Consider the following 27,450-nt stretch of genomic DNA (forward strand, 5'->3'; position numbering starts at 1 on the left):
AAAAAATACATTTTTAAGATCATCCAAGGGACTTGTATGCATGCATACAAGTCTAACCAATAGACACACACCAGGGGTGTGAGGTATAAGTAGGGGGGATGGGGGTGTAATAGGGGGATAAGGACATATGTAATACCTTAATCAATAATTTTTTTTTTTATTAACTTCAGAGAGAAAGAGAGATTGAGCCCGAAACTTGGGCATATGCCCTTGATTGGAATCGAACCCAAGACTCTTCAGTTCGCAGGCAGATATTCTACCCACTAAGCTTTAAGCTAGGGCTGACACGGGTCTTGTAGATGCTTTTGACTTAAAAAAAAAAAAAAAGTGACAAATAGTCCCTGTTGTGTCTGCACAAAGTACACATGTGGGTTCGAATCTGTGCAGACAGCAATTCCTACAGTGGTACCCGAGTGTGGGCGTGAGATGTGAGCGCTCTGATCTCCCGGACACCGAAGGGGGCGCCAGGGGGAAAGGGGGGGCTCCCGCTGGCGTGGCGGGCGCCCTGCCCCTCCGCCCGGGGGCCTGCCAGCTCGGGCGCCCGCACTGGGGTCCTCCGAGGGACCTGTCTGCGCGGCCCTCCGGAAGGGGCGGAGTCCGCGGCAGGCCCCGCCCCCAAAGTGGCCACCGGGAGGCGGGGCGGGACTTCCGCTCGCCAGGGGGCACTTCCGGGTCCGCGGGCCGCCGCCGCGGGGGCTGTGTGAGCGGGCCGTGCGAGCGGGCGCTGGGTCGTGGGCGCGCTGGGCTGCGGCCCCCGGGCCCCGCGATGCTGGGGAGCAGCCCCGAGGCCGCGGAGCGCGAGGCTGAGGGTGACGGGGCGGACGCTCTTCCCGCTCCGCCGGCCATCGACTTCCCGAAGGAGGGCTCGGACCCCAAGTATGACGGTGAGGGACCGAGGCCGCGGCGGCCCTCCCCGGGCCCGTCCGCTTTCTGGGTGCAGCGCGGTCTGCTCCGGGGCTGGGCCCATCCTGCTGGCCCCGGGCCCCGCGGGGCAGGGTGGGCGGGGCGGCGGAGGGCGCCCGCGGAAGGTAAACAGATGGAAGAGAGGCTGCGACCCGCTAGCTCGTTCGTTCGCGTTTCTGTTTCCTCCGCGGACCCCGGTTTTCCCTGCGGCGGGCGGGAGCGCTGTCAGCCGCCAGCAGGGGCTTTGCAGACCCCGCGCCGAGCCGTTGGGGCTGAGTTGGATTTATTGCTTCCCCGATAGCGCAGCAGCTGAAGACCTGTCCTAGTGAGGCAGAATGCAGAGCCGCCTCTTCTGTTAAAAAAAAAACAAAAAAACAAAATGCCCCAGTTCCCTGAGGCTTTGGTTCCTGGGACATATGGTATGTTACTGGGCAACAGCATACAGGGGGAGAGAGGTGCTTGAAGCATGACGCTAGCCAGTCCGGAGTGTCCAGTCTTTAAATGACAGTGCAGTAGGCTCTTTAGTTGCAACTAGTTGTTTTGACAACTTATTTTACTTTAAAATTTATATTTGTTGATTGTTTTGAGAAGGGGGAGGAGAGAAAGAGAGAAACATCATTTTGTTGTTCCACCCACTTATGCATTCGTTCATTGATTCTTGTATGAACCCTGATCCAGATGGAACCCACAACCTTGGCATAATCGCACCAATTAAGTTGTGCTATTAAGAATGAATCATTGCCTGGAGTGGCTCAGTGGTTGAGCATTGACCTCTGGACCAGGAGGCCACAGTTCCATTCCCGGTCAGGGCACAGGCCCTGGTTGCAGGCTCCATCCCCACTGTGGGGAGTGCAGGAGGGTGCTCCTCGGTGAAATTCTCTCATCATTGATGTTTCTCTCTCTCCCTCTCCCTTCCACTCTGAAATCAATAAGGATGTATCTTATTTTATTTTTTATAAATATATTTTTATTTATATCAAAGAGGAAGGGAGAGGGAGAGAGAGAGAAACATCAATGATGAGAGAGAATCACTGACCAGCTGCCTTCTGCACACCCCGAACTGGGAATTGAACCTGCAACCCATGCATGGGCCCTTGACGGGAATTGAACCTGGGACCCTTCAGTCCGTAGTCTGATATTCTATCCACAGAGCCAAACCAGCGAGGGCAAAGATTTAGTTAAAAAGGAAGAATGAATACATGGATTCAGGGAGGTTTTTATATGCAGTGGTTTGAATAGGATGGCTATAGAGAATACACATTCAGTTGAAGCATGAAACAACTCTTAACATGTTAAAATCAATTTAAAGGTGCAAGCCAAGTTCAAAAGGTTCTAATTTCTTAAATTCTTCAATTTTCATCCTTAATTCCCGCTGTAACTCTTGATTCCAGAGGGATGGGAAGCAGACCGCGGAGTCAGTCACAGAGGATGCAGTGGCAAACGGGTGTTTCCCGCACTTCAGGTGGCATTCAGAGCAGCTCCCTAGTAAATACGTTACGTCACAGAAAGTCCCAGCTGTAAAGGTGAAAGCCTGCCTTTCTGGAACGTGTGATAAGGTTTTCTGCAAACTGAAGATTATGCTTGAAGGGTGTGATCTTAGATTAGCTTCTAAAAATGCCCTTCTAGGTTACTCCTTCTACTGATGTGTTTACATGGTGCCTTTCTTCCAAAGAAGCCCAGCAGGTCCAGACAGAATTTACCTTTCTATGTGGAAAGTGAGATCCGTGAAGAGTGTAGTATTTTTTAAAAAAAAATATATTTTATTGATTTTTTACAGAGAGGAAGAGAGAGGGATAAAGAGTTAGAAACATCGATGAGAGAGAAACATCGATCAGCTGCCTCCTGCACACCCCCCACCGGGGATGTGCCTGCAACCAAGGTACATGCCCTTGACTGGGATCGAACCTGGGCCCCTTCATTCTGCAGGCAGATGCTCTATCCACTGAGCCAAATTGGTTAGGACAATTTCCATTCTTTCTAGTGGGAAAAAATGACTTGTTTTTTTTTAACAAATCACCTCTCGAACAGCCTTCCAGAACTAATTGCGTTCAAGAAGCAAGGTTCCACTGTACTGAGAAAACACAGATATTTACATTACGATTCATAACAGTAGCAAAATTAAGAGTTATGAAGTAGCAACAAAAATAATTTTATGGTTGGAGGTCACCACCGCATGAATTGTATTAAAGGGCAGCGCGTTAGGAAGGTGAGAGCCCCTGGCCTCCCCTGTCCTGGCCACAGGAGGCGTTCCTGCTGGTTTGCTTGAACAGTCACTCATTGGTTTCTTCATTTTTACCTTGGTGTGCGTCCTCCCGAAACTTCTCCCTTCCCCAGGCTGCCTTCTGCTAGGCCTCCAACTTCCAGAATGCCACTCAAACTCAACTCCAAAAAGTCTGTCTCGATTAACCCCACTCAGCTTAACTACTGTGTTCTTTTTAAAGCCTAGTTTTATTTTTAAATATGTCTTCATTGATTTTAGAGAGAGGAAGGGAGAGAGCTAGAGATAGAAATATCAATGAGAGAGAAACATAATTGGTTGGCTGCCTCCTGCACGCCCCCTCCTGGGGATTAAGCATTCAACCTGGGCCTGTGCCCTGACTGGGAATCGAACCGGTGACCTCTCAGTTTATGGATGTTGACGCTCAACAACTGAGCCACACAGCTGGGCTGTGGTGTTTTTCCCCCCCTTAGAGTTACATAGTTTGTCTCTTTAATTAGAATGTGTTATTTTGTCATTCTGAGGTATGTTTGCCATTTATTACAACTTTTCCTTCTTTAATTTTTAGAATCTGATGTTCCAGCCGAACTCCAGTTGTTAAAAGGACCACAGCAGCAGCAGCAGCAGCAGCAGCCGACCTTCCCCTTTGCAGTTGCCAACCAGCTATTGCTTGTTTCTCTGCTGGAACATCTGAGCCATGTGCATGAACCAAACCCACTGCGTTCAAGACAGGTGTTTAAATGTTAGTAAGAATCAACTCATCTTGCTACATAACACTTGTAAAAGAATATTGCATTTAATGCTGTGGGCCCGAGAAGCAGCGGGTATATAAAAATTTGAAATAAGTATTAATAGCTTATATTTTTAAAAATATTTTTTTTTACTGATTTCAGAGAGGGAAAAGGAGAGAGAGCTAGAAACACCAATGATGAGAGGGAATTATTGATCAGTTACCTCCTGCACACCCCTTGTGGGGATGGAGCCCACAACCCGGGCATGTGCCCTGACCTGGAATTGAACCGTGACCTGGTTCATAGTTCCATTCTCAATAACTGAGTCACGCTGGCTGAGCAACATAGTTTATATTTATTTATTTATTTATTTATTTATTTATTAAAAACATTTTATTTATTTATTGATTTTAGAGAGAGGAAAAGAGAAACATCAATTTTTCATTCCACTTGTTCATGCATTCAGTGGTTGATTCATGTATGAGCCCTGATCAGGGACCAAACCATAAGCTTGGCACATTGAAACTATGTTTTAACCCAGTGGTCAGCAAACTCATTAGTCAACAGAGCCAAATTAGTTTATATTTCTTAAAATTCATGTTATATTTTGCTTTGGGTAATTCCTTATGAAAATCGTGCAAGAGGCTGGGCCCTTGCAGACCCGGCTTCATCCGGAAGGTCATCTGGACAGTCATTCTACCGTCCAGTCTAATTAGCATATTAGCTCTTTATTACATAGAATTAATAGGTACCCTGAAAGATTAATAACCATAAATTGTGCATATTTCTCTCTGTGGGTTAAGATATTTCGTAATAGAAACAATAATGAATATTCACTTTTGTTCATTCTAATCATATTTCCATTGCTGCCTTTATTCTTATCTCAGTGCCTGTTTGCAGAATGAAATGTGTTTGAAAATCAGAAGACTGTTGTGTTTACATTTTTCTTGCCTTTTTAAAAGATGGAGCTTAGGCCGAAACCGGTTTGGCTCAATGGATAGAGCGTCGGCTTGGGGATTGAAAGGTCCCGGGTTTGATTCCGGTCAAGGGCATGTACCTTGGTTGCGGGCAAATCCCCAGTAGGGGGTGTGCAAGAGGCAGCTGATCGATGACTCTCTCTCATCGATGTTTCTAACTCTGTATCTCTCTCCCTTCCTCTCTGTACAAAATCAATAAAAAATATATTAAAAAAAATAAAAAAAATAAAAGATGGAGCATAGTATTTCACTGACCAACCAGGAATGTAAACAAATGACTGTTCAGTGGCAGAGAAGTCGGTGTAGATGTGCTCCTGACCAGCGAGCGTACCAATTGCTTTCCTTTGACAGAGTCAGTCCCCAAGTTGTAATGTGTTTGTTGAATGGAACTGTTTTCTCCTGGAGGCTATTACCACTCTCCATGCTCCGTACTCTTCAAAAGTGCCCTTAGCGCAGCCGGATGTGGCTCAGTGGTTGAGCATTGACCTAGACCTAGACCTATGAACTAGTGTTTCCCAAACTTTTGACATAAGTGTACCCCTTCTATAATTTTCGTAACACTGAGTACCCCTCGTACTCCTGAGAACGTAGAATTAGGCGCAGCTAAGCTCGGTGCAGTGCACATCCCCACCAAACTCCGGTGCAACGCGTACCCCCACCAAACTCTTCCCGTACCCCTGGGGGGACGTGTACCACACTTTGGGAAACACTGAAAGGCCATGGTTTGATTCCTGGTCAGGACACATGCTTTGGTTGTGGGCTCAGTCCCCAGTAGGGGGGGTGCCGATTGATGATTCTCTCTCATCATTGATATCTCTCTCTCCCTGTCTCTTCCTCTCTGAAAAAATAAATAAATAAAATTGCCATTTTATTGATGGCCTTCCTAATAGTTTTCTGCATTCTTTTTCTAGTACTCTGTCAGACTTTCATCAAAATGGGGCTGCTGTCCTCTTTCACCTGCAGCGATGAGTTCAGCTCATTGCGACTACATCACAACAGAGCCATCACTCACCTGATGAGGTCAGCCAGAGAGGCAGTTCGCCAGGTAAGCGTCAGACTCTACTTGGCGTGTGACAAAACGTCTTGATTTCCAGAGGACTGTATTTTATTTTATTTTTTTAATGTGAAAATCTTTTTATTACTTCAAAGGAAAAGATGATTCTAATGATAAATATGACACTTAAGTAATTTTATCCTTAACATTTTTTTTGGCATTTGTACATGCCAACAATTGCTTCTTTCATTTTCCAGTTGACAGCAGTTTTAACATTTGTTACATTTTTTTAAAATTAAATTATTATCTGTGTACATATTTTAACATTGCCCCCCCTCCCATACATACTCTCCCTCCCCAGAGTTTTATGTCCATTGGTTGTACTTATATGCATGTATACAAGTCCTTCGGTTGATCTCTTATCTCCCCCAGATCTCCCTACGCTCCCCGCTGTAATTTGACAGTGTACTTGTTGCTTTACTGTCTTTATATCTACCTTTTGGTTCATCCGTTTATAATGTTCTTTCAGAGGACTGTATTTTAAAGCCTTATGAGATCCTGATTATAAAGAGGTTTATAAAATGTTTAACTTTAATTTGTTTATTTAACAACTATTTATGAATGCCTGCTATGTGTTAGGTTCTCTAGTATGTGGTGGGGTTCAGGCAGTAAGCAAAATAGACAGAATCCCGGCCTCAGGGAGCTTCTGTTGTAAAGAGCGGGCAGTAAGCAACGGAAAAATGGAAATGTGTAAAAATAAATGGGGTAGATCATGGTGAGTGTTAAGGAAGAATATGAAGCAGGGAGGGAACTTAGAAAATGTGCGAATGTTAACAGAGGGTGCCCGCGAGGGCCGCCCTGAGACGCCTGAAGTCAGGAGCTGAGGCTGAGAGGAGGAGCCTAGAACAGTGGTCAGCAAACTGTGGCTCGCCAGCCATATACGGCTCTTTGACCCCTTGAATTTTTAGCAAAGGCCAGCTTAGGAGTACCCTAATTCAGCTAATAACAATGTACCTACGTATATAGTTTAAGTTTAAAAAATGTGGCTCTCAAAATAAATTTCAATTGTCGTCCTGTTGATATTTGATTCTGTTGACGAATGAGTTTGCGGACCACTGGCCTAGAGGAAAAGCACTGCAGTGGAGGCACAATAGCTCCCTGGTGAGCAGTGGGCAAGGTGTAGGGGAAGCTGGAAAGGCAGCCGTGCGGCTGGAGTGAGCAGGGGAGTGGGTGGGGGTAAGGGGGCAGGAAGAGGGATGATGGCTGGGACAACAGAGTCGGCTTTCAGACCATTTTAATGTCTTCGGTGTTCACTCAGAGTGAAGCAGGCAGCACTGCTGGATTTTGAGCAGAAGATAGGTATCATGTGACTTAATGATTTAATGGGACCAACCAGTTTCTGTGTTGAGAATAGACTGAGGGGGGCCAAGGGGAAAAGCAGGGGCACTGGTGCAGTCATAGAGGCAAGAAGAGATGGTGGTGGCATGGAATGGGTGGTAGCCATGGAGATGTGAGAAGTTGTCAATTTCTGCATATATTTTGAAGGTAAAAATCACCATTTGCTTATGGTGCTCCTTGGTACAATCTCAGCTTTGTCAGTGGGTAGCAAGAATGTAGCTTTATTATTAGTAATCTTCTGGTTAAGAGAGAGATACATTTTCAATTATAAATTTTTAGGTAATGTTGAAAAAGCCATTGAGTTTTTTTTTTTTTATTAATATGTTTTATTGATTTTTTACACAGAGTAAGAGAGAGGGATAGAGAGCCAGAAACATCGATGAGAGAGAAATATTGACCAGCTGCCTCCTGCACATCCCCTATTGGGGATGTGCCCGCAACCAATGTACATGCCCTTGACCGGAATCGAACCTGGGACCCTTCAGTCCGCAGACGACACTCTATCCACTGAGCCACACCAGTTTTGGCAATTGAGTCTTATCTATGCTAATAATAGAGGAGTATACATATTATCTGGGACTCCATCACAGTAACGAACGAATAGCAGGCTGCATGGAGTGACAAGGCCAGCAGGGGGGTTAGTGAGGGACGACCAAACGACTAAACAGCAGCCTGTGTGGGGTGACCAGGTTGGCGGGTGGGAGGGGGGCAGTTGGGGCCTATCAAGCCTGCTAGGTGTGATCACGCTGGGGGGCGGAGGGGCAGTCTTTTAGGGGTGATGAGGCAGGTGAGCAGTTAGGAGCCAGAGGTCCCAGATTGTGAGAGGAATGTCCAACTGCCAGTTCAGACCTAAAGTGGCAGTCGGACATCCCCTGAGGGGTCCCAGATTGGAGAGGGTGCTGGCTGGGTTGAGGGACCCCCCTTCCCCCCATGCATGAATTTTGTGCACCATGACTCTAGTTTTTTAATTTTGTGTAAGCATTTGAGACTATTATATATGACATTGAATTTTGATAGATTTCTTTTTCCATAAACATTTCAAAATGCTTTTAAAAATAATTTTTTTATTTTATTTTAGGATCCTTGTGAGGATAGTTCTCATATTCCAAAGATCAGGTCTGTATCAAATGCTTTTGTGATTATTTAAATACTAACTATCTAGTCAGGATTAAGAATTAATCCTGAATTAATTAGAAATGAGTTTTGAGTTTTAAAATACTATAGTTAGTATAGTTTATGCAAATTAAAAACTTTATTCTTGGCAATTAATTACTGCTCCAAGATTTGCTTTAATTCTCATTTCCCTCCTTTAAATAATAATAAAAAATTTTTTTGGTTTTTTTGCTTTAAAATGTTTTTCTTCATTTTTAATCCCCCACTCTCATTCACTGTGGATTCCATAAGCCCCAATCCTAATGCAGGGCACTGGTATCTGGTCTCTGTCAGGGAAAACCATTGAATTTTGCCTGTGTTTAGGAAGTGTTAATATAAAATCTGTAACTTGTCTGGGAATTTAAGTGACTTTATTACTGAACTCCACTAATCTTTTGCTTGTTAGTTAATCATTAAGTACTTATTACTGGTAAAATACTTCAAATTAGATTAATGATCCTCTTGCTATCATATCAACCTGTCAATTGCTTAGCAACTGTTTTCTTCATAGAGAATGAAGAATTTCACTAAAAAATAATTTTATTGATATCAGAGAGGAAGAGAGAGGGAGAAAGAGGTAGAAACATCAGTGATGAGAGAGAATCATCAGTCAGCTGTCTCCGGCATGCTCCACCCTGGGGATGGAGCCCCGGGCATGGGCTCTGACCAGGAATCCAGTTGTGACCTCTTGGTTCAGAGGTTGACATTCAGCCATTGAGCCGCACTGGCCACTCTGAAAATTTTCACTTTAGCTCATCCTTTTCAAATCACCACAATTTGGTGATGAAGGAAGTTAGAAGGTTAGTAGTAAAACGGGGACATGAACTGCCTGGAACATCCTGATGTGCTCATGCTTTAATACTGGCTGTTTGTTTTCACTTTCAGATCCAGGGAAGTAGCCTTTGAAGCACAGACGTCACGTTACCTAAATGAGTTTGAAGAGGTTTCCATCCTGGGGAAAGGTGGATATGGCAGAGTGTACAAGGTGGGTTTCCCATGTCTTTTTTACCTACTCCTTAAATAAATGTATTGTGAGAAGTTGTTTTCAGTATTGAAAGTACGCAAAGGAAAATTCCTAGAAATTGTGTCCATTTGCTTTTCACCAAGATTTGTCCTTTATGGGGAAGTGGGCAGGTTTTCCCTTTTTCCTAACCACATTGGTGGGTTGGTGATTCTGGTTGGTGAGTTTTTGTCCTGTAGCTACCTTTTCCATAAAACGTATTACTGAGAAGACTTGTGCTGCTGTTTTTGGGTTTCGCAGAGCCCTTTGGCCAACGCTGCCAGTCTTCCGCCCCGGGGGCTTCTGGGAGTTGGCCTCTCATTGCATTTGAAAGCCTGTTGTCTAGCTGAGCACCATGGCAGAGCTCAGGGGTCTGTCTGTTCCTTAGTTTTATCTCTTTGGCTCGTTTGGATGGTCTGAGTTCAGGCGAAAGAACTTTCTTTATTGGGTTGAAATTTAATGGCACAATGTGCTTTGTCTTTTTCTCTACTTTTTAGGTCAGGAATAAATTAGATGGTCAGTATTATGCGATTAAGAAAATCCTGATTAAGGGTGCAACTAAGACAGATTGCATGAAGGTAAGATTTTAAAAAATGTATTTATTTTGAATAATTGAGTATTTTTTTGAAAGAGGGGTGTGTGTGTGTGTGTGTGTGTGTGTGTGTGTGTATGAGAGAGAGAGAGAGAAAGAGAGAGAAAGAGAGACAGAAAGAGAGAGAGAAAGAGAGCGTGAGTATTTGACAAATACTAGGTGGTATGGCTTGCCAGTTTACTAAGAATGGGCTACAGTAACATAAACATCAGAACTAAATTTATTTGACTTCGTTTTTTATAGGCATTTCGTGTTGGCCCCATTTCAGGATCATTGCTGGGGACAGTAATTTTTAAATTAAATTATTCATATACAATACAAGTTGCTATTAAATAGAAACTATGAGCTCAGTCCAGGTCCCCGTCTTTCCCCTGCCATGCTGTGTGTCCTCCAGGTCACGTCTATCTTCCGCCCTTGACGGCAGGTTTATTTACCTTGTGAACTGGACTTCCCTATAGGAGAATGAGGGTAAATGAACACGCAAAGCATAAAGTGCCACATATATGTAAGTTTAGTGGCTATAACAATTGCTTTGGTCTCTCATAAAGATATTCCTGTTGCTTTAACATCGTTTGGACTGCTTGTACAGAGGGCTTTTTCTGTTTGCTCTGGAAGAAGTGGTAGCATTTGATACCATGAGCGTCTAACAAATTGCCAGTGAGAGCTCAGTTTTAACGCTGCTTCTCCTTCAGGTACTGCGGGAAGTGAAGGTGCTGGCGGGTCTTCAGCACCCCAACATTGTGGGCTATCACACTGCGTGGATCGAGCACGTTCACGTGGCCCAGGCGCCAGGTAAGCAGTGTCAGGAGAGACAGAGTTGAAGGTGGGCGAAGCTAATTCTTTTATGTTTTAAAAATTTTTTTTTTGCACACAGTATTCCTACAAGGATACTGTCTTTTTTAAAAAATATATATTTTATTGATTTTTTTAAAGAGAGGAAGAGAGAGGGATAGAGAATCAGAAACATCAATGAGAGAGAAATATCGACCAGCTGCCTCCTGCACACCCCCTACTGGGGACGTGCCCACAACCAATGTACATGCCCTTGACCGGAATCGAACCCGGGATCTTTCAGTCCTCCTCAGACAGACGCTCTATCCACTGAGTCAAACCGGTTTCGGCATATGTTTTTTACATTTTAAAAAATATTAAAAGGCATGAAAAGAATATTTAGTGGAAATTATATGAAATACCTCTTCAGTGACAATAAATGCAGTTTATTAAACACAGGCTCACATATGAGTATTGTCTGTGGCTGCTTTTGTCCACAGTAGTGGAGTTGAATAGCTGCAGCATAGTCTCGGGGCCTGAGAAACCTGACCTGTTCATCACCAGGCCCTGCTCAGAGAGCGTGCTGAGCCTTGTGTGGAGGAACAGCTGTTTTATGGTTCCTTACATGTGCCAGACATTTGAATAAGCTTGTATTGCACTTTGCCAGAAGATCATGGCATTTTTATTTTATTTTTTTGTTAATTCTCACCCGAGGGTGTTTTTTCCATTGAATTTTAGAGAGTGCAAGGGAGGGGGAGAGACAAAAAGAGAGAAACATCAATGTGAGAGAGACACATTGATTGGTTGCCTTCCATACGAGCCCCAACTGGGGGTTGGGAATCAAACCTGCAACCTCGGTCCCTGCCCTTGACTGGAATCGAACCCAGGACCCTTTAGTCTAGGGGTGTCGAACTCAATCAGAGAAGGGGCCAAAATCTAAAATCCAGCTTAAATCGCGGGCCGAATGGTTTACTGAACAGTCATAAACTGTCATTGTGATGGAAACGCAGCGGAGTGCAGTGATGACAGCGAGGTGCGGGCCACATTGCAAGGCCTGGCGGGACGGATTTGGCCTTGTGTTTGACACATGTGCTTTAGTCCATGGCCGATGCTCTCTCCACTGAGCGAGACTGGCCAGGACTGTCATGACGTTTTTAGATAGGTGGTTTCACTTGGCATTATGTGTATATTTCTGCTCTGCCTGTGACTGAATTAGGAAATGGGCTGCTTGAAGGTTTGTTCTGTGCTTGTTCCGCAGAGAGGATTCCTGTCCCCCTGCCGTCGCTGAGAGTGATCTCCGCCCAGGACGACAGGTGTGCGCCCTGCCCTGTGCGCCTCTCGGTCAGACCCTGCCTCCTGCAGCGCTGCCCTGTCTGCGGCCGTCAGGAGCTCAGGAGTGTTTCACACTTCGTGTTCGCTTATTTTCTGTATGAAATGTTAAATATTTCCTGTCAGTATTTTAAATAAATGCAGTTGCTAGGTAGATTTGATGCCCTTCTCCCCCAGGGCTTTCCCGGTAAGCATTACGTAGACCTGAAGGAACAGTCGCGTTACTCTTGATCTTTTTTTTACATTGATGATGGATTATTATCTTTTCTGTTTTTCCCCCTCCAGTAATCAGTCTGATGTTAAAACTGATGAAAGTAACAGCTCGTCCATTATCTTCGCCGAGTTCACCTCAGAAGAAGAAAAGCTCTTAGGAGGGCCTGGCACTGCAAACCAGAATAACAAACTGGTGAACTATACCCCCAGCCTGGTCACCAGAGAGGCCGGGGGCTTGGGGTTACCCGCTGAGCTCCAGGAAAACGGCGGGGCTGAGTTGTCCTCCCGATCGACGGCTGAGAGCCAGCTGCCCCTTCGGCTTCAGTCAGACTTGGAGGAAAACTTCACCTCCACCGAGGACTCGTCTGAAGAAAACTTCAACACGGTGGGACAGACAGAGGTAGATTTCACGTTTACTCGTAATAATCGTACCGTGGACTGCGATTAGACATGGCCGCCCCTCTCCCCAGCTGGCTTCCTCCCTCTCTGCTCCAGCCCTTTTGTCCTGTGTTCAGGCTCTCTGTCCACGTTCCCTATGTGTTTGAACTTCACGCCTCCCCTTAGTTAACGTGCCCTTTTCGGGGTCATCCCTTCCTTCCAGTGGTTCTCACCCTTCCTAATGCCGCGACCCTTTAATACAGCTCCTCATGTCGTGGTGACCCCAACCATAACATTACTTGTGTTGCTACTTCATAACTGTAATTTTGCTACTGTTAATGAATCATAATGTAAATATCTGTGTTTTCCGAAGGTATTAGGCGACCCTGCTAGCGGTTCTCAACCTGTGGGTCACACTGGGTTATAAATAAATATTTATACAGATTTTCTACATGGGACCAGTGTTGTGTCGCCCCCTAGATGCAATACCACCTGATGCTGTCACGACCCACAGGTTGAGAACTACAATATTATACTAGTAGGGTCACCTAAGACCATCGGAAAACATATTTACATTACGATTCATTAACAGTAGCAAAATTACAGTTATGAAGTAGCAACGAAAGTAATGTTATGGTTGGGGGTCACCACGACATGAGGGACTGTATTTAAGGGTCGCGGCACCAGGAAGGTTGAGAATCACTGTTCTAGGCAGTGTCGTATATCGATATGTACCACGGTCTGTTTCTGTTGTACGTTAACACTGGGTTATGAGTCTGTATTTATGCAGACGGATTTTCTACATTGGAGCATGGCTTTACGAGGGTCCCAGTAGGAGACAGGTCATGTTCCAGGTGACGCTTGCTGAGGGTCACACTGACGCGCCGGTGAGGCGCCACCGTGCTTGCTCCGTGCCCAGTGTTAGTGTTAAAAGCTTGAAGATGAAGAGGGCCTGCACAAAACTGGTCATATTAGATTCCAAAACTGTGTGCACGCAGAATTAACTCTCATTGTCCGGAAACACGTGGCGTGTGCAAGTGATTTTTTATGAAACATGAAACTTTGAACATAAACCTGAATACAAAGGAGTTGGGTTTGAGGAAATTTTATTCAGAAGAACTTTATTTCTCTGTGTAAATTTGGAAAATTTTCCTGATGCCTAAATCAGTGGGCTACAGTGAGCTAAACTTTTGCTTACTTTTTCCTTGGACAGGTTGTTAGTTATGCACAATGTGAAGCTAACCACACTGTGTGCACTGGCGCTATACACAGAGTAACAGATCGCAGATAGCCATCCTTTTCTACGTGTCTAGAGGGGCCCAGTGCAAGACGTTCAAGCACAGGTAGGGCTGCCAGCTATCGCCAAGGCCTTCCACAGCTGCCAGCAGCTGGATGGCTGGAGCCTTTCTTCGCCCCCTAGCGGTCAGTGCACATAATAGCAAGTGGTTGAACTCCTGTTCTTTTGAACTCCTGAGGGTACAATTTGCATATTAGCCTTTTATTTTATAGGACAGGATTTTAGCTTTCAAAACTGTTCATGCAGTGAGCAGACCAAACAGTGTCAGTGCCTCAGTGTCAAATTCAAGAGCTTCTCCCGTTTGACACCTGCCTAACCCCAGCAGGCCTACCCCTGCCCTCTTGGAATGTGACACATAATTTTAAGCATTGCTTTCCTTCTCCGTCTCCTTCATCAGACCTTGGGCATCTTGTGCAGGCCTGTGTGTCACCTTTATCCTCATCACTCAGCCAGTGCTTGGCCTAGAGCAGGCCAGTGAGTATTTGTTAGCTGAATGACTAATATAAGTGGTTCAGAGATGGGACCAGTGCTATGTCGCCCCCCTAGATGCAATACCACCTGATGCTGCACATCCAGATGCAGCTGTGTGAGCTCTCCCTGTGGGACTGGATCGTGGAGAGGAACAGGCGGAGCCGGGAGTGTGTGGATGAGTCTGCCTGTGAGTACCGTGCAGGTGCGGGGCGTGGAGTAAAGGCAGGAGGGCCCGCCGCCTCCTGCTGCCAGGCCTTTAGATGGAAAAAAATCTGTTTTAAACCAAAACAACAATTATGCTTATTTCAGCATTTTTCGAAAACAAATAGTAATTGGAAATTAATTTTCTCTGATTGATATTTAAGCAGTAATGTGCTATCGGGTGTAGTAATAATTAATGTCGTTTTTAAACATTCGTTTAAAATCTTGCTTGGCGTTGACTTGTATTGACATAACCTTCAAACACGTGGTATCTACAGAATGTGTGAAGTGCAATTAATAAGTTTTGCTTGAAAAAGTTTGTGTTTGGTTTGGTTTTTGTTGCAAAACTAGGGCTAAGAAGATGGCGGATGAAGAGCATATTTGGCACTGCATGCTTTACGAGTTCCAATTAGGAAGAAAAGCAAGTGAGGCTGCAAAAAACATCTGTAGTGCTCTTGGTCAAGATGCAGTTAGCGCCAGAAAATGCCAGCGTTGGTTTGAGAAATTTCGCGAGGGAAATTTTTCGTTAGATGACAAGAGTGGTGGAGGCCGTGTGTCCAATTTTGATCAAGAAGCTCTTCAAGCTCTTTTGATGCAAAATCCTCAAATTACCCAACAAGAGCTTGCGACAACTTTAAATTGTTCACAAAAAACAATTTCCAATCAATTGTGTGCACTTGGCAAAGTCCAAAAGTTTGGAAAATGGGTTCCTCATGAGTTGACCGACGACAACCGTAATCAAAGAGTCACAATTTGCAGTTCGCTCCTCTCTCGTCAAAACCATTTGCCGTTTTTAGAGCAAATTGTTACCGGAGATGAACAATGGGTGCTGTATGTTAATTTGAAAAGGCGGCCTCAATGGTTGGACAAAAATGAGTCTCCGCAGCCCACGCCAAAACCTGACTTGCATGCGAAAAAAGTGATGTGTGTTTGGTGGAATTTTAAAGGAATTCTTCATTATGAACTTTTACCATCTAACCAAACCATTACAAGTGCAGTGTATAGTGCCTAATTGGAAAGGTTAGCCCAAGCTTTAAGAGAAAAAGAACCCGCGCTGATTAATCGGAAGGGCGTAATTCTTCACCACGATAACGCACGACCGCATACTGCAAGAATCACTGCTGAAAAATTGCGCCAGTTGGAATGGGAAGTTCTCCCTCAGCCTGCATATTCTCCTGATATTGCCCCTTCCGATTACCATTTGTTTCGTTCTTTGCAAAACTTTCTTCTTGGAAAAAAAATTTAATAATGAAGAATACCTCAAAAATGCATTGACCAAATTTTTTGCATCATAATCACAAGAATTTTATAACAGAGGGATTAAAATGCTTCCTGAGCGTTGGGCACAAGTAGTAGAAAACAACGGCAACTATATTGTTGATTAAATTTTGTTGTATTGTTTAAATAAATTCGATTTAAAAGTATTAGAAAACGACATTAATTATTACTAGACCTAATAGAATTTAGGAAACTGATTTAGGGTGGAAAATATTTTTTAAAAACTTAAGGAAAAAATTTAAATACTTGTTCTTATTTTTTTTAACCTGAAAACGTGGTATTCTTACTAAAAGAAACTGTGAAAGAAACCATTATAGGAAGGCATGTGATCAAGTTTGTCTCCCTCAAGCTCCAGATCTCCCTCTCTCTCCTGCAGCTGTATATTCCCTAGAAATGCTGTATTATAGAAATATTTGTGTGTATATATATCTTCTTACCCAATGGTATGTCTTTATTGATTGTAGAGAGAGGAAGGGAGAGGGAGAGAAGGAAGACGGATATGAGAGAGAAACATCAATCGGTTGCCTCCTATACACACCCTGACTGGGGATTGAACCTGCAACCAAGGGTGCATGCTCTGACCGGCAATGTAACCCTCGACCTTTGGTGTATGGTATGACACTCGAGCCAACTGAGCCATACCAGCCAAGGAGTCAGATTAATACATATATTTTTAAAATATATATATACATATATATATTGTATATATATATATATAAATATATATATATATATATATATTATTATTTTCAGAGAGGAAGGGAGAATGGGAGAGAGAGAGAAACATCAGTGATGAGAGAGTATCATTGATCAGCTGTTTCTTGCACACCCCCTGCTGGGGATCAAGCCCGAAACCCGGGCATGTGCCCTGACCTGGAATTGAACCGGTGACCACCTGGTGCATGGGCCGATGCGTAACTATTGAGCCACACTGGCCGGGCTAGCAGGCTAATTTTTAAGTAGATAATTTTGTATGGCCCTTGAATGATGTTATAAATATCCACATGGCCCTTGGCAGAAAAAAGTTTCCTCACTCTTATCTAGTGGAACCATTGCTTTCACACACACACAGATCCCAAAATTGTGTGCTAGGAAGCATAAAGGAGGGGTGGAGTAGGTGTGAGCTGTTGATAACAAAGCAGGCTCATTTGGGGTGGAGAAAGGGGCCCACTGTGTTCTTTTTTTTTTTTTAAATATATACATATTTAAAATCAATATATATTATTGATTTTTTACAGAGAGGAAGGGAGAGGGATAGAGAGCTAGAAACATCAATAAGAGAGAAACATCAATCAGCTGCCTCCTGCACACCCCCCACTGGGGATGTGCCCAAAACCAAGGTACTGGTACATGCCCTTGACTGGAATTGAACCCAGGACCCTTCACTCTGCAGGCCAATGCTCCATCCACTGAGCCAAACTGGTCAGGGCAAGTGTTCTTGTACTTGAAGGTCAGCAATAGGTTGAGGATTTAAAATGACTTGAATACAGAAGAACTAGTAAGTTCCCACTATATTATTAAACTTCTTGGCTGGAAACGTCAGGATTTTTTTTTCTTATCAATTTTTTATTTTATTTTTAGTCTTACAAACCTCTCCATCCTCTAAATTCATACACTCTGTCATCATATTAAAGAGGAATTATTCAGTCATTCACTTTTTCTCCATATACTTCATTTGTCTGCCATTTTCAAAATGTGCATTCTAAATACGGATGATGAAGCTCACCCCTTGCAGTGAACAGAATTTACCCTCTTACTTTATTCTGTGTAATAGGACCTGCAGACCCAGTGGGCTAGGACACCAGATTCCTAGGGTGAGGGGGTCTCCCACGTGATTTAGTGTGGCCGCCTAGTGCCTGGGAACTGCTTGCTCTGAGTGAGCTGGGAGGTCTCTTTCTGGGGATAGACGGTTGAGGTAGGCGCTAGTTTTCGATGGCATCCTGAGGAGCCCTCTAGGAACCATTCTTTGGAGCATTGACTTAGTTGAAAATCTGAAGGTGTCAGATGTTAATGTGTTTAGACAATTGACATTTAGATATTAATGAGTAAAAAAAAATTAGAGAAATAAAACTTTTTTTTTTAACTTCAGGTCCTTATGTGATGGCCAGTGTTGCAACAAAAATTTTTCAGGAATTGGTGGAAGGTGTGTTTTACATCCACAGCATGGGGGTCGTGCACAGAGACCTGAAGGTAAGTGGCAAAGATGGAATCTTTAAGACCTCTTATCAGGGCTGACTTGGTGTGGATTCATTGAATTAAGGAGACTGCATACCCTTGCTCATTTATTCATTTATCCAGAAGGGTGCCATTAATTTCATGTAAATCGTCATTTTTTTAGGTCCAGAACATTAAAACTTGATTGAGTGTAAAAGCAGAAAACTTTGGGCATTTGAATATTCTCACTGTTTTTCCGGTAGTAAGTGTGTTCTGAGTACTGCTATAATTGGTGATACTAAGTGTATTTCATGCTGACAAAAATATTCATCCATTTAGAGGTAAAAATCTGTTTTTATGATGATTTATCTTAAAGGAAATTTAACATAGGAAATTCCATTCTGCTGTTTTCAAAATCCATAGTTACCATTCCAACATTTATCCACAAAACACTATCAAGAAAGACAGGAAATACGTTCACTTCTTTGGCTGAGAGTTTTAAATTAGGTTGCTTACCTTTTCGGCAACATTCAAAACATGGAAAATGCATTTAAAAGAATATCTAGGAACAAAGAGGTAATATGCAAATCATTTTATTTTCTGAAGAAGCTTAAGAACCAGTGGTTTGTGTGTTTGGGATGGAGGAGGCGATGGGCTATTTGCCGGGTACCTGTCTGGCCAGAACCGCGACTGGCGTTCTGGACCCCGTGGCACGTGACACAGGTCTTATTTCAAGAGGCCAGCCAGGTCGCAGCGCCCGTACACAGAGCTCCAGACTTTCTCCGGGAGCAGGCGCTTCACGCGCTGCTTGTGCCTCTCCCCGTAGATATTCCTGACGCTTCGCTTACAGATGTCCTCGAGAGAGAAGGGCTTCTGGGACAGCTTGATGAGGGATTCCCGCAGGAGGCTGAACTCGGACAGCATGAGCCCCGCGGGCAGAGTTCCCTGGCTGTTGGTCAGCCGCAGGGGGTAGGAGCGGGAGAGCAGCTTGGCGAGGAGCGCCGTGTCCCTGATGTTGGAGCTGCGCTGGAGGTACATGTGCAGGGGGGACTCGCCGTTCTTGGTGAGCGTGTTGATGTCGGCTTCAAATTCGAGCAGAAGGTCGATGACGGTCTCTCTGCCCGCGAAGCACGCCTCGTGGAGGGCCGTCTGGCCCTTGTGGTCCCGCACGTTGACCTCGGCCCCGCGCGCCAGCAGCAGGCGGATGCAGCCCAGGCCCGCCGCCAGCACGCGGCCCGCCTTGCCGGACGCCGCGCACACCGCCAGCTTCAGCGCCGTGTTCCCGGTGGCCGGAACCGCGTAGTTGACGTTGGCCCCGCAGGCGATGAGCGTCTCCATCATCTCCTTGTTGAGGATGTCCGCCGCCATGTGCAGGGGCGTCATGTTGGACTCGTTGACGGCGTTCACCTGGGCGCCGTTCTGGGCCAGGATGGACAGCACCGGGTAGGTGCCGTACCGGATGGCCAGGTGCAGCGCCGAGTGCTTGTGGCTGTTGTTCACCCGCGCGTTCACCTGAGCTCCGTGCTCGCACAGGATGCGGAGGCAGGCCACGGCGTTGTTCTGGATGTCCGCCAGCAGCCGCTGGATCCTGTTCCCCGGCTTGGTCTGCACGGTGGAGGTGATGGGCCAGTGCAGCAGCATCAGGTGGAGCGTGGTGAGGCCTCGCGTGTCCCTGGAAGAGGCAGTGAGCGCTGGTTACACTGAACACACAGTGGAGGTGGCTCTGCATGGGTTAGCGCTCAGGAAAGAGACATTTACTTAAAGTGATCCCTGCCCTTAGTCAGTTACAAAGAAGTGTTTGGAAATCTGCACTGCTGTTAGTTTCTCAGGATCTCACAACGCTTTGGGGGATGGGGTGCTTTGCATCAGTGCCCGGGGCCCCGCCTCCCCTGGCATCTTGTTGTGCTCCCTTACTCCCGCCCGGGCGGGGCCTCTGCAGGGCTGAGTCTCAGTTCCTTGCTCCCGCAGCTCCTCGGTGGGGAGCTGAGTTCTGGGAACTTGTGTGCGATTGGCTCTGCATCTGCCCCTGAGCCTGACGCTCCCGCCGTATGTGGGTGCATTAGGTCAGTGGTCGCCAGCCTTTCGGACCTCACAGACCACCCGCGGTCCACGTACCACCGGTTGCTAACCGCTGGAATAGCTGACAGGGCTGAATCTGGAGCCCCACAGCCACTCTGCTTAGTGAGGCCCATCCGTCTCTTTCCCTGCTTCCACCCGGGGGAGGCATGTTTGATAGCCGGGCCTTCGTCTACTTTTCCCTGGACTCTCAGGATTGCCTCCAAACCCCTGTGCTTCGGCGATCCTGAGAGTTCAGGGAAAAGTAGGGGGACGGGTTATGAGGAACACGATTGCTGAGCACTTAAGACTCGGGGTGCTTTAAATGGGCTGACTGTTTTGTGTTCTTGCATTTCTCCCCACTTTCTCAGAGTATCTCCTCTAATTAGTAAAGAAATTGGTTTGTTCCAAACATGATCCTTTCTAGTCCGCAACTCCTGCAGAGTGGGTGAGCCCAGACATGACTGGGAAAGCGGACCTCGAGGTCACGTGCCTCCTCCTTTAGAAATGGCCACTGCTGAGCTACTCACCGTACTTCCGGGTTAGCCCCGTGCTCCAGCAGACAGTGCAGACTCTGGGCCTTGCGGTGCTCGGCGGCCAGGTGGATGGGGATGATGGACTGCGTCTGCTTCAGCGGGAAAAACCCAAGGCCGTTACAGGTGTCCTGTGTGGTCAGAGGACACGGGCTAGCTGGCCACCCCGAGCGAACCCGCGGCTCATGTATCTCAGCGCTGTGCTTCTCTGGGACGTGCAGGCATTTCCTTCTCCCTGGCCGGTTTGCAGTGACCCAAAGCCAATGAGCTTTATGACTGTTATAAACTCTGTGTGCTAAAGGCAAAGTTACCAAGCCAACGAAATATCGATAACTCACTCCGAGCTTTGGAAGCTGATTGTGGTGAGGAGCTCATGGTGTAAAATCAATGACAATTGCTGTTAAGCCACTTCACCCTCAAACTAACCTGCAGGGGATCGACAAGTAGGTTTTGTTTTTTAAGGTTTTGCCATAGCATCAGTAGTAAAACCTACACTCCCAGGGCTCCAGAGAAAAGCAGCAAACGCTCTGTCTGTGATTAGCAGAGATGTTTATGCTGCTCTTAAAACCATATGTGTAGGTAGTGGCTTTATAGCATGGCTGCGAGATAAGAGGGCGGAGTAAAGAAGGGTCACTTTTCAAAAAGGAAATCGATTATAACGGTGGTGATTATTGTGTAATCATTTAGAAAATGCAAAGTTGTATGTAAAAGGGAAAATGATTCCATCACACGGACCCAGCGACCATGGTATGTTTGAGAGGCGATGCTACTGTCCCTCCAACCGAAGGAGCTCGCCTTCCCCTCCGCAGAGTGCTAACTGGAGGGCCGTGCCGGCTGCCGGTGAGGACAGCCAGGAGGTTTAATGAGTTCGCAGGACTCGGTGTGGCCCTTGCAGAGCATCAGGAGTCTGTCCTCGGGAAGGGACGTGGAGAGGGGTACCTGCGTCAGCAGCAGCCCGCAGCTGGTTGAATTGGCCAGGACCGTCAGGGGCTGGTTGACGGGGTGGCTGCGCAGCAGGTCCTGGATGGCCGCGCAGTCCTCTGTCATGATGGCCTCGTAGAGCCGGGCGTGGAGCACTTCGCGGGGGGCCCTCTCCGGGGACGTGGTCCCGTCAGCGGCCAGCTCCCGGCTGCCTCTCTTGACTATGTTTCCCATGAGAAACGCTTGAGCGTGAGGACCTCAGAGGCCAGGGGAAACTTGCTACGGAATAGGTCACTTCCCGAGGCCTTAGGATTCCTTCGGGCCGTTCTAGAACTGTTCTAGAATTGTGGAGAACCGTATCCATGCACACGGCTCATTTTTGTATCAGAGCCAAACTTTCTCAGACTTTGTTCCTCTCTCACATGATTTCCCATACAAGCGCAGGTTTTAGGACTTTCTACTTGATCACAAAAACAGACCCAAGTTATCGTCTCACATGTAAGATTCTATTTTCTCTTTCCATTTAGCTGTAGATTTAAAAAAAAAAAAAAAACCTAACAAAGCTAAAACACAATTGTACATTAAAATAAAAAAAATTAAAATGACTGCATTTAAAATAAGAAAACCCACCTTTAACCTAAATGTTTAGATTGTGGTGGAATTCTCCCGCCCCCAGGACAGGTGCAGAGGTTCACTGGCACAGGGTTAGTTCCACGGGGGTGTTTCGGGTCCATGGTGGTTGCTTAACTAGAGCGAAGTGTGTACCTTGACAGGGTGACTCAGTCGTCCCCGATCCTGGCTAACAGAATTATGTGGGAGCTTGAAACATTCTCTTAAACTTTTTTTTCATTAAGAACAACTGCAGTGTTGGACTTGTTGGAGAGGACAGTCCTTTTCGTTTTTATTTAAAAATATATTTTTAAATTGCTTTTTAGAGAGGAAAGAAGATAGAAACATTGAGGAGAGAGAAACGTCATTGATTGGCTGCCTCCTGCATACCCCTCCTGGAGATCAAGCCCGCAACCTGGGCATGTACCCTGACTGGGAATCGAACCGATGACCCTTTGGCTCCTGGGTCGATGCTCAGCTGCTGAGCAACACCAGTCAGGTGCAGTTTTTTAAAAAAGCTCCCCATTGCCTCTGATGTGTGGCTGAGTTTGAGAACCGCTGCTCTGATTTTTAATTCTTGAGGGGCTGCTTGCTCCTGAGTTGAAAACTCCTTAACATCCAGACATTTTTACTATTTGTTTTTAGAGCGCAAAGGAATTCACTTGTTGTGTTTGTTTCTAGCCCAGAAATATTTTTCTTCATGGCCCTGATCAGCAAGTGAAAATCGGGGACTTCGGCCTGGCGTGCACAGACATCATCCAGAACCCACACTGGGCCGGCGGGGATGGGAAGCGTAAGTGTTGGCATTTTGTTCCGTTAAAACAGTAAGGTGTCACTATTGAAAGAGAACGATGGAGATTTCATAGCGAAGTGAGGGAAAGACAGCGTGTGATTGTACCAGCGTCATGTTCCTGCACTAACTGTGCTAACTCCGCAGTATGTAATGTGTAGCTTTTCCCATTACAGGACCGACACACACTTCCAGAGTGGGCACCTGTCTGTACGCGTCTCCCGAGCAGCTGGAGGGATCTGAGTACGATGCCCAGGTAGCGTTTCCTGCTGCTCCCCCTTGCCGGCCCTCCTGGCAGTGGTGAGAACAAAGCACAGTGAGTGCAGTGGAGGCTCCAGGGAAGGCGTGCTGGGAGAGAAGCTTTGTAGTTTATCCACCCGCCCAGCGGACCGAACAGGGAACTTCATTTTGCAGCTGAGCCTGACTTCGCTTTTTAGGCTTCTTTACGGTTTCTAAATCCATGGGCATAGCGAATAGTGTCTGAAATGAGCTTCCCCTACTGAGTGTCACATGCACCCCAGAAGGTGAGAATTCAGAGGCCGCTTTTCAGCCTTCCATTTTTTATTTTAACATGTTTTATTGATTTTTTACAGAGAAGAAAGGAGAGAGATAGAGAGCGAGAAACGTCGACGAGAGAGAAAAATTGACCAGCTGCCTCTTGCACACCCCCTACCAGGGATGTGCCCGCAACCAAATGTACATTCCCTTGACTGGAATTGAACCTGGGACCTTTCAGTCCGCAGACCGACGCTCTACCACTGAGCCAAACCAGCTTCGGCTCAGCCTTCCATTCTTGTCTCCAAGCTCAAATAAGTGCTAAACAGCGCTCCGGGCCAGCGTGTCCCTTTAACTCACACTGTTCCCGAAGAAACTCCTCCTTCTCACTGTGAAACCTAATACAGGCTGTTCCTCTTAATGAAGTATTGAACTTTTTTTGTTTTGTTTTGCTAATCCTCACCAAAGGATATTTTCCACATTGATTTTTAGAGAGAGTAGAAGGGAGGGATGGAGAGAGAGCAAAACATGGGCTTGAGAGAGACCAGCGGTTGGTTGCCTCTGGCCCCGCGCCCTCTGCCCCCAGGGCCGGGAGTGAACCTGCAGCTCAGGCACCTGTTGGGAAAGAGCTGCCAGGAAAGAACCACCGTCGTTTCAGAAAGCCTGTGGTCAGGGCCTTCCTAAGACACTTACTTTCCGGAGAAGCAGCACCGAGTCTGTGTGTGCTAAGCTCTGCCAGGACCTCCCGCTGTACGGGAAGCAGGTGAGGCTGGCGAGGCCCCAGGACACGTGGCCCCAGCACGACGGAGCTCACATCTGTGTCCGGCTGGCCCAGGGGGGTGGGTGGAGTCAGGTGGATGGTATAGACTGCTGTGGTGATGGGACCACCTTGGCCTCCCCTGGCCGTCAGTCCTTTGTCCCATGAGCCCCTTTTTGGTGTTAAAGGGAGGGGCTTTGTGACAGGACTTGCCACCTCGCAGGAGAGCTGGCTGGCAGGTAATTGCCAGGAGGGAGGAGCCGGCCATTAGGTTAGAGCCTGTGAGCCATCCTTCCTGTGTGCGCCCTCCTGTTGGAGGGGACGCTGCTGACGGAGCTGAGAGCTCACCGCGAAGCTCACACTGAGCGGCCCTCCCCCTCTTGCAGTCGGACATGTACAGCCTGGGTGTGATCCTGTTGGAGCTCTTCCAGCCGTTTGGGACAGAAATGGAGCGAGCGCAGGTGCTGACGGACCTGAGAACCGGCCAGATGCCCAAGTCCCTCCGCCAGAGGTGCCCCGTCCAGGCCCGGTGCGTCCAGGAGCTGACCCGGAAGGACGCCGCCCAGAGGCCGTCGGCCGTGCAGCTGCTGCAGAGCGACCTCTTCCAGAATCCCGGGAGTGTATGTACAGGGTTTGTTCATGCCGGGGCGAGTATGGAGCTTAGGATTGGTTTAAGTGGAGTCCCGTTTCATGAAGAACACTAGACTTACAGGGAGGTCCATGGGAACAGTGTTTGAGCCCATCCTCCGAGCTGCCAGGTGCACACAGTTTGCCCAGTCTCATCTCGCCAAGCCAAAAGGTACTAGTTCTCCTTTCCAGCTCTGGTGTGTAACTTCCCTAAATGATTACAACATGCCTGCCGGTAAAAAGGGACACAGTCAAGGGTAAAATGACAGCAGTCATTCTCTAGGGTGAGGGCTGCCTGAGCCAGCCTGGGATCCTCAGCAGTCACGTGCGAGTCTGGTGCTCTGTCCTGTGCCAGCGCTGTCCTGGGCAGCCCCTCCCTCCCTCCCTCCTGCCTGACCCCTGACCCGCAGAGGGCCAGCCTCCGCTCTGCACCGTGACTCGCCCCTCCTGTTCCCGGAGGAACTTGCCGAGAGCTGAGCTTGATTCAGACCCGTTCACAGATCCCAGAGCACGCGGCTCCTCACAGCGTGGTTCTCGGACCTGCAGCAGCAGCAGCAGCATGCGGGCTCGTTAGAAACACAGGGTCTCAGTCCGCCCAGAGCTACTGAGGCAGAACCCGCCTTACACACAGTGTCCGAGCGGCACTGCGGAGAGCGGCGGTTGTGTTCGACTCCGGACCAGCAGCCTTAGACCCCAGGAGCTTGACACACTTCTCAGGCCCGAGGGAGTCCCCCCCCCCCCCCCAAGGGTAGGGGCGGGAGCTGGGGAGGGGCTGCCATCTGTGCGTCCACAGGCCCTCCGAGTGATTCTGGTGCCCACTAATTGGGAACCTGTTTTGTTGATTTATCTCCTACTCAAGGCTTATTGATTTTCAAGTAAAACTGAGTCATCATAGCTTGAGTGATAGGTGGAATGCTTTTTTGCGATTTTGAAAATGGCAATATGGTCATTAAATGCCCAATTGGAGGGGGGGTTCTAACTCCAACTTAAGGTAGCTTTTAGAGTATGTGTTTATGGTAAAGATTTCTCCTGTCTTATGGAACTTTTTTTTAATTTTTTTTTTTCTTATCAAATAACCTCTACATACCTGCACACATTACATGTCTGTGCGGCAGTCCTCACTTTGCACAGTGGAGTATGAGTGTCAGAGTGGCCAGGTAGACCATGCAGAGGCGTCGTAATAATCCAGGGGGAAGTTAGGATTATTCTGTGACTTTAAAATGTGTATCAAAGCATTGAAACTCCCTTATGGAAATGAAAACCCACCACCACCTGTGAAATGAATATTAAGTGCAGTATCATTGAGAATTCGTGTTTCAAGAGGAGTTTGAGCAATGCCCGCCTCCCTCCCTGTAACTCAGGCGACGCACTGCCCTGCTCCGGGCTGCGCTTGGCTCAGCTCCCAGCACCTGGTCTTGGGCACTTGCGATGTGAAGCGTCTTTTCGAGCTCACAGAAGGTGGGCTTTGCTGGTGTCACTCTCCGGGGCAGCGCCATCACTTCCCTCCACTGGTGCCACGTCCCTTTCCTTGTTCCGTGCTGCACCACCTGTGGCGGAGGGCAGCGTTCCCAGGGCGGCTGTCCCCCGAGTGCTTCGGGTTGACTGATTCCCACTCCCAGCGCTACCACTTCTCATTGGTCCGTGTCCTTGGCCAGTCCCCTCTGTGGCCCATTTTTGAAAACAATGCCACTTGGGTCTCCCTGGGAGAGGCAGGCAGCCTGGCTGCACACAGGCCTGTGTGAGGACTAACAGGTGCGCTGACTCTGAAGGGAAGTGACTGTCTGGATCAGGACGTCCATAGGTTAGTGTTTTGTGGATAAAACTTGTGGTAACTGACATTTGAACCACGTTGCTGGGTTACTGGCCTAATTTCTCTAAACTGATGACTGGATCCATGCGTTCTTGGACTGTGCAAAGTGAAGCCTGCTTGTGTTTAAAGGGAAAGAAGCTATTTTAATGGAGCTTCAACTTTTCCATTTCAGGTTAATCTCACCCTGCAGATGAAGATAGTAGAGCAAGAAAAAGAAATAGAAGAACTAAAGAAGCAGTTACGCCTCCTCTCTCAGGACAAAGGGGTCAAGGATGACATGAAAGATGGGGGTGTTTCTGTGTAGCTTCTTTAGTCTCTAGAAACATAAAAATGAACTTCAACTCTTGAGCTAAAGCCAACTGGAATCTATAGCTTCAGTTTTTTATTGGGTATAGATGGACTTGACTGCTCTAAACTACACCCTTTGTGATCTTTCCCCTCCTGGTCCCACAAGCCCCTTTTCCTGTATTTCTTAGTGTTAGTGTCTATTCTCAGACAAAAAGTTTAGACATCATCAGTTTTTTGTTGTTTTTTTTGGAATGCTGCCTGTCCTCCTCTAGAAGCTTCTGCAGAAATCAGTGTGCTCTGCACCCAACTACCACCCAGATCCAGCCTGTGCATGATCTGGGCTGGTGGTTTTGACAGCTGCCATTTTATTTTTACCCTCTCACACGCTGCCAGCTAACTACCAGGACATCCCAGCTCACGCCAGGCTCAGCCTTTGCTGCCCCCAGGAGAAAACTTGGCAGTGTATATCACCTGGCCTATTTCTGTTCTCATCACCTTCAGCGTGGCA

At 46.9% G+C, this 27,450-nt stretch overlaps 2 protein-coding genes across 3 annotated transcripts; one reads left to right on the forward strand and one right to left on the reverse strand.

Moving 5' to 3' along the window:
* Positions 1-663: 663 nt before the first annotated feature.
* EIF2AK1 (eukaryotic translation initiation factor 2 alpha kinase 1) lies at positions 664-26,999 on the forward strand. Of its 2 annotated transcripts, none has more exons than XM_036424623.2 (15): positions 664-884; positions 3,690-3,863; positions 5,741-5,874; positions 8,300-8,337; positions 9,259-9,358; positions 9,871-9,951; positions 10,658-10,757; positions 11,995-12,049; positions 12,351-12,678; positions 14,500-14,611; positions 17,993-18,093; positions 22,857-22,968; positions 23,142-23,221; positions 24,604-24,837; positions 26,827-26,999. In XM_036424623.2, the coding sequence occupies exons 1-15, from the start codon at positions 767-769 to the stop codon at positions 26,956-26,958; spliced, it is 1,899 nt and encodes a 632-aa protein (XP_036280516.1). In that variant the 5' UTR covers positions 664-766; the 3' UTR covers positions 26,959-26,999. The 2 variants fall into 2 exon arrangements, with proteins under 2 accessions (XP_036280516.1, XP_036280515.1); XM_036424622.2 differs by having other exon boundaries at positions 10,658-10,754; positions 11,989-12,049.
* On the reverse strand, positions 18,784-21,905 carry ANKRD61 (ankyrin repeat domain 61). Its single transcript, XM_036424632.2, has 3 exons — positions 21,585-21,905; positions 20,643-20,776; positions 18,784-19,729 (listed from the first exon to the last, which is right to left on the reverse strand). The coding sequence occupies exons 1-3, from the start codon at positions 21,798-21,800 to the stop codon at positions 18,784-18,786; spliced, it is 1,296 nt and encodes a 431-aa protein (XP_036280525.1). The 5' UTR covers positions 21,801-21,905.
* Positions 27,000-27,450: the final 451 nt, after the last annotated feature.

Source organism: Pipistrellus kuhlii, unplaced genomic scaffold, assembly GCF_014108245.1.
Source record: "Pipistrellus kuhlii isolate mPipKuh1 unplaced genomic scaffold, mPipKuh1.p scaffold_m20_p_8, whole genome shotgun sequence".
Classification (NCBI taxonomy): domain Eukaryota; kingdom Metazoa; phylum Chordata; class Mammalia; order Chiroptera; family Vespertilionidae; genus Pipistrellus; species Pipistrellus kuhlii.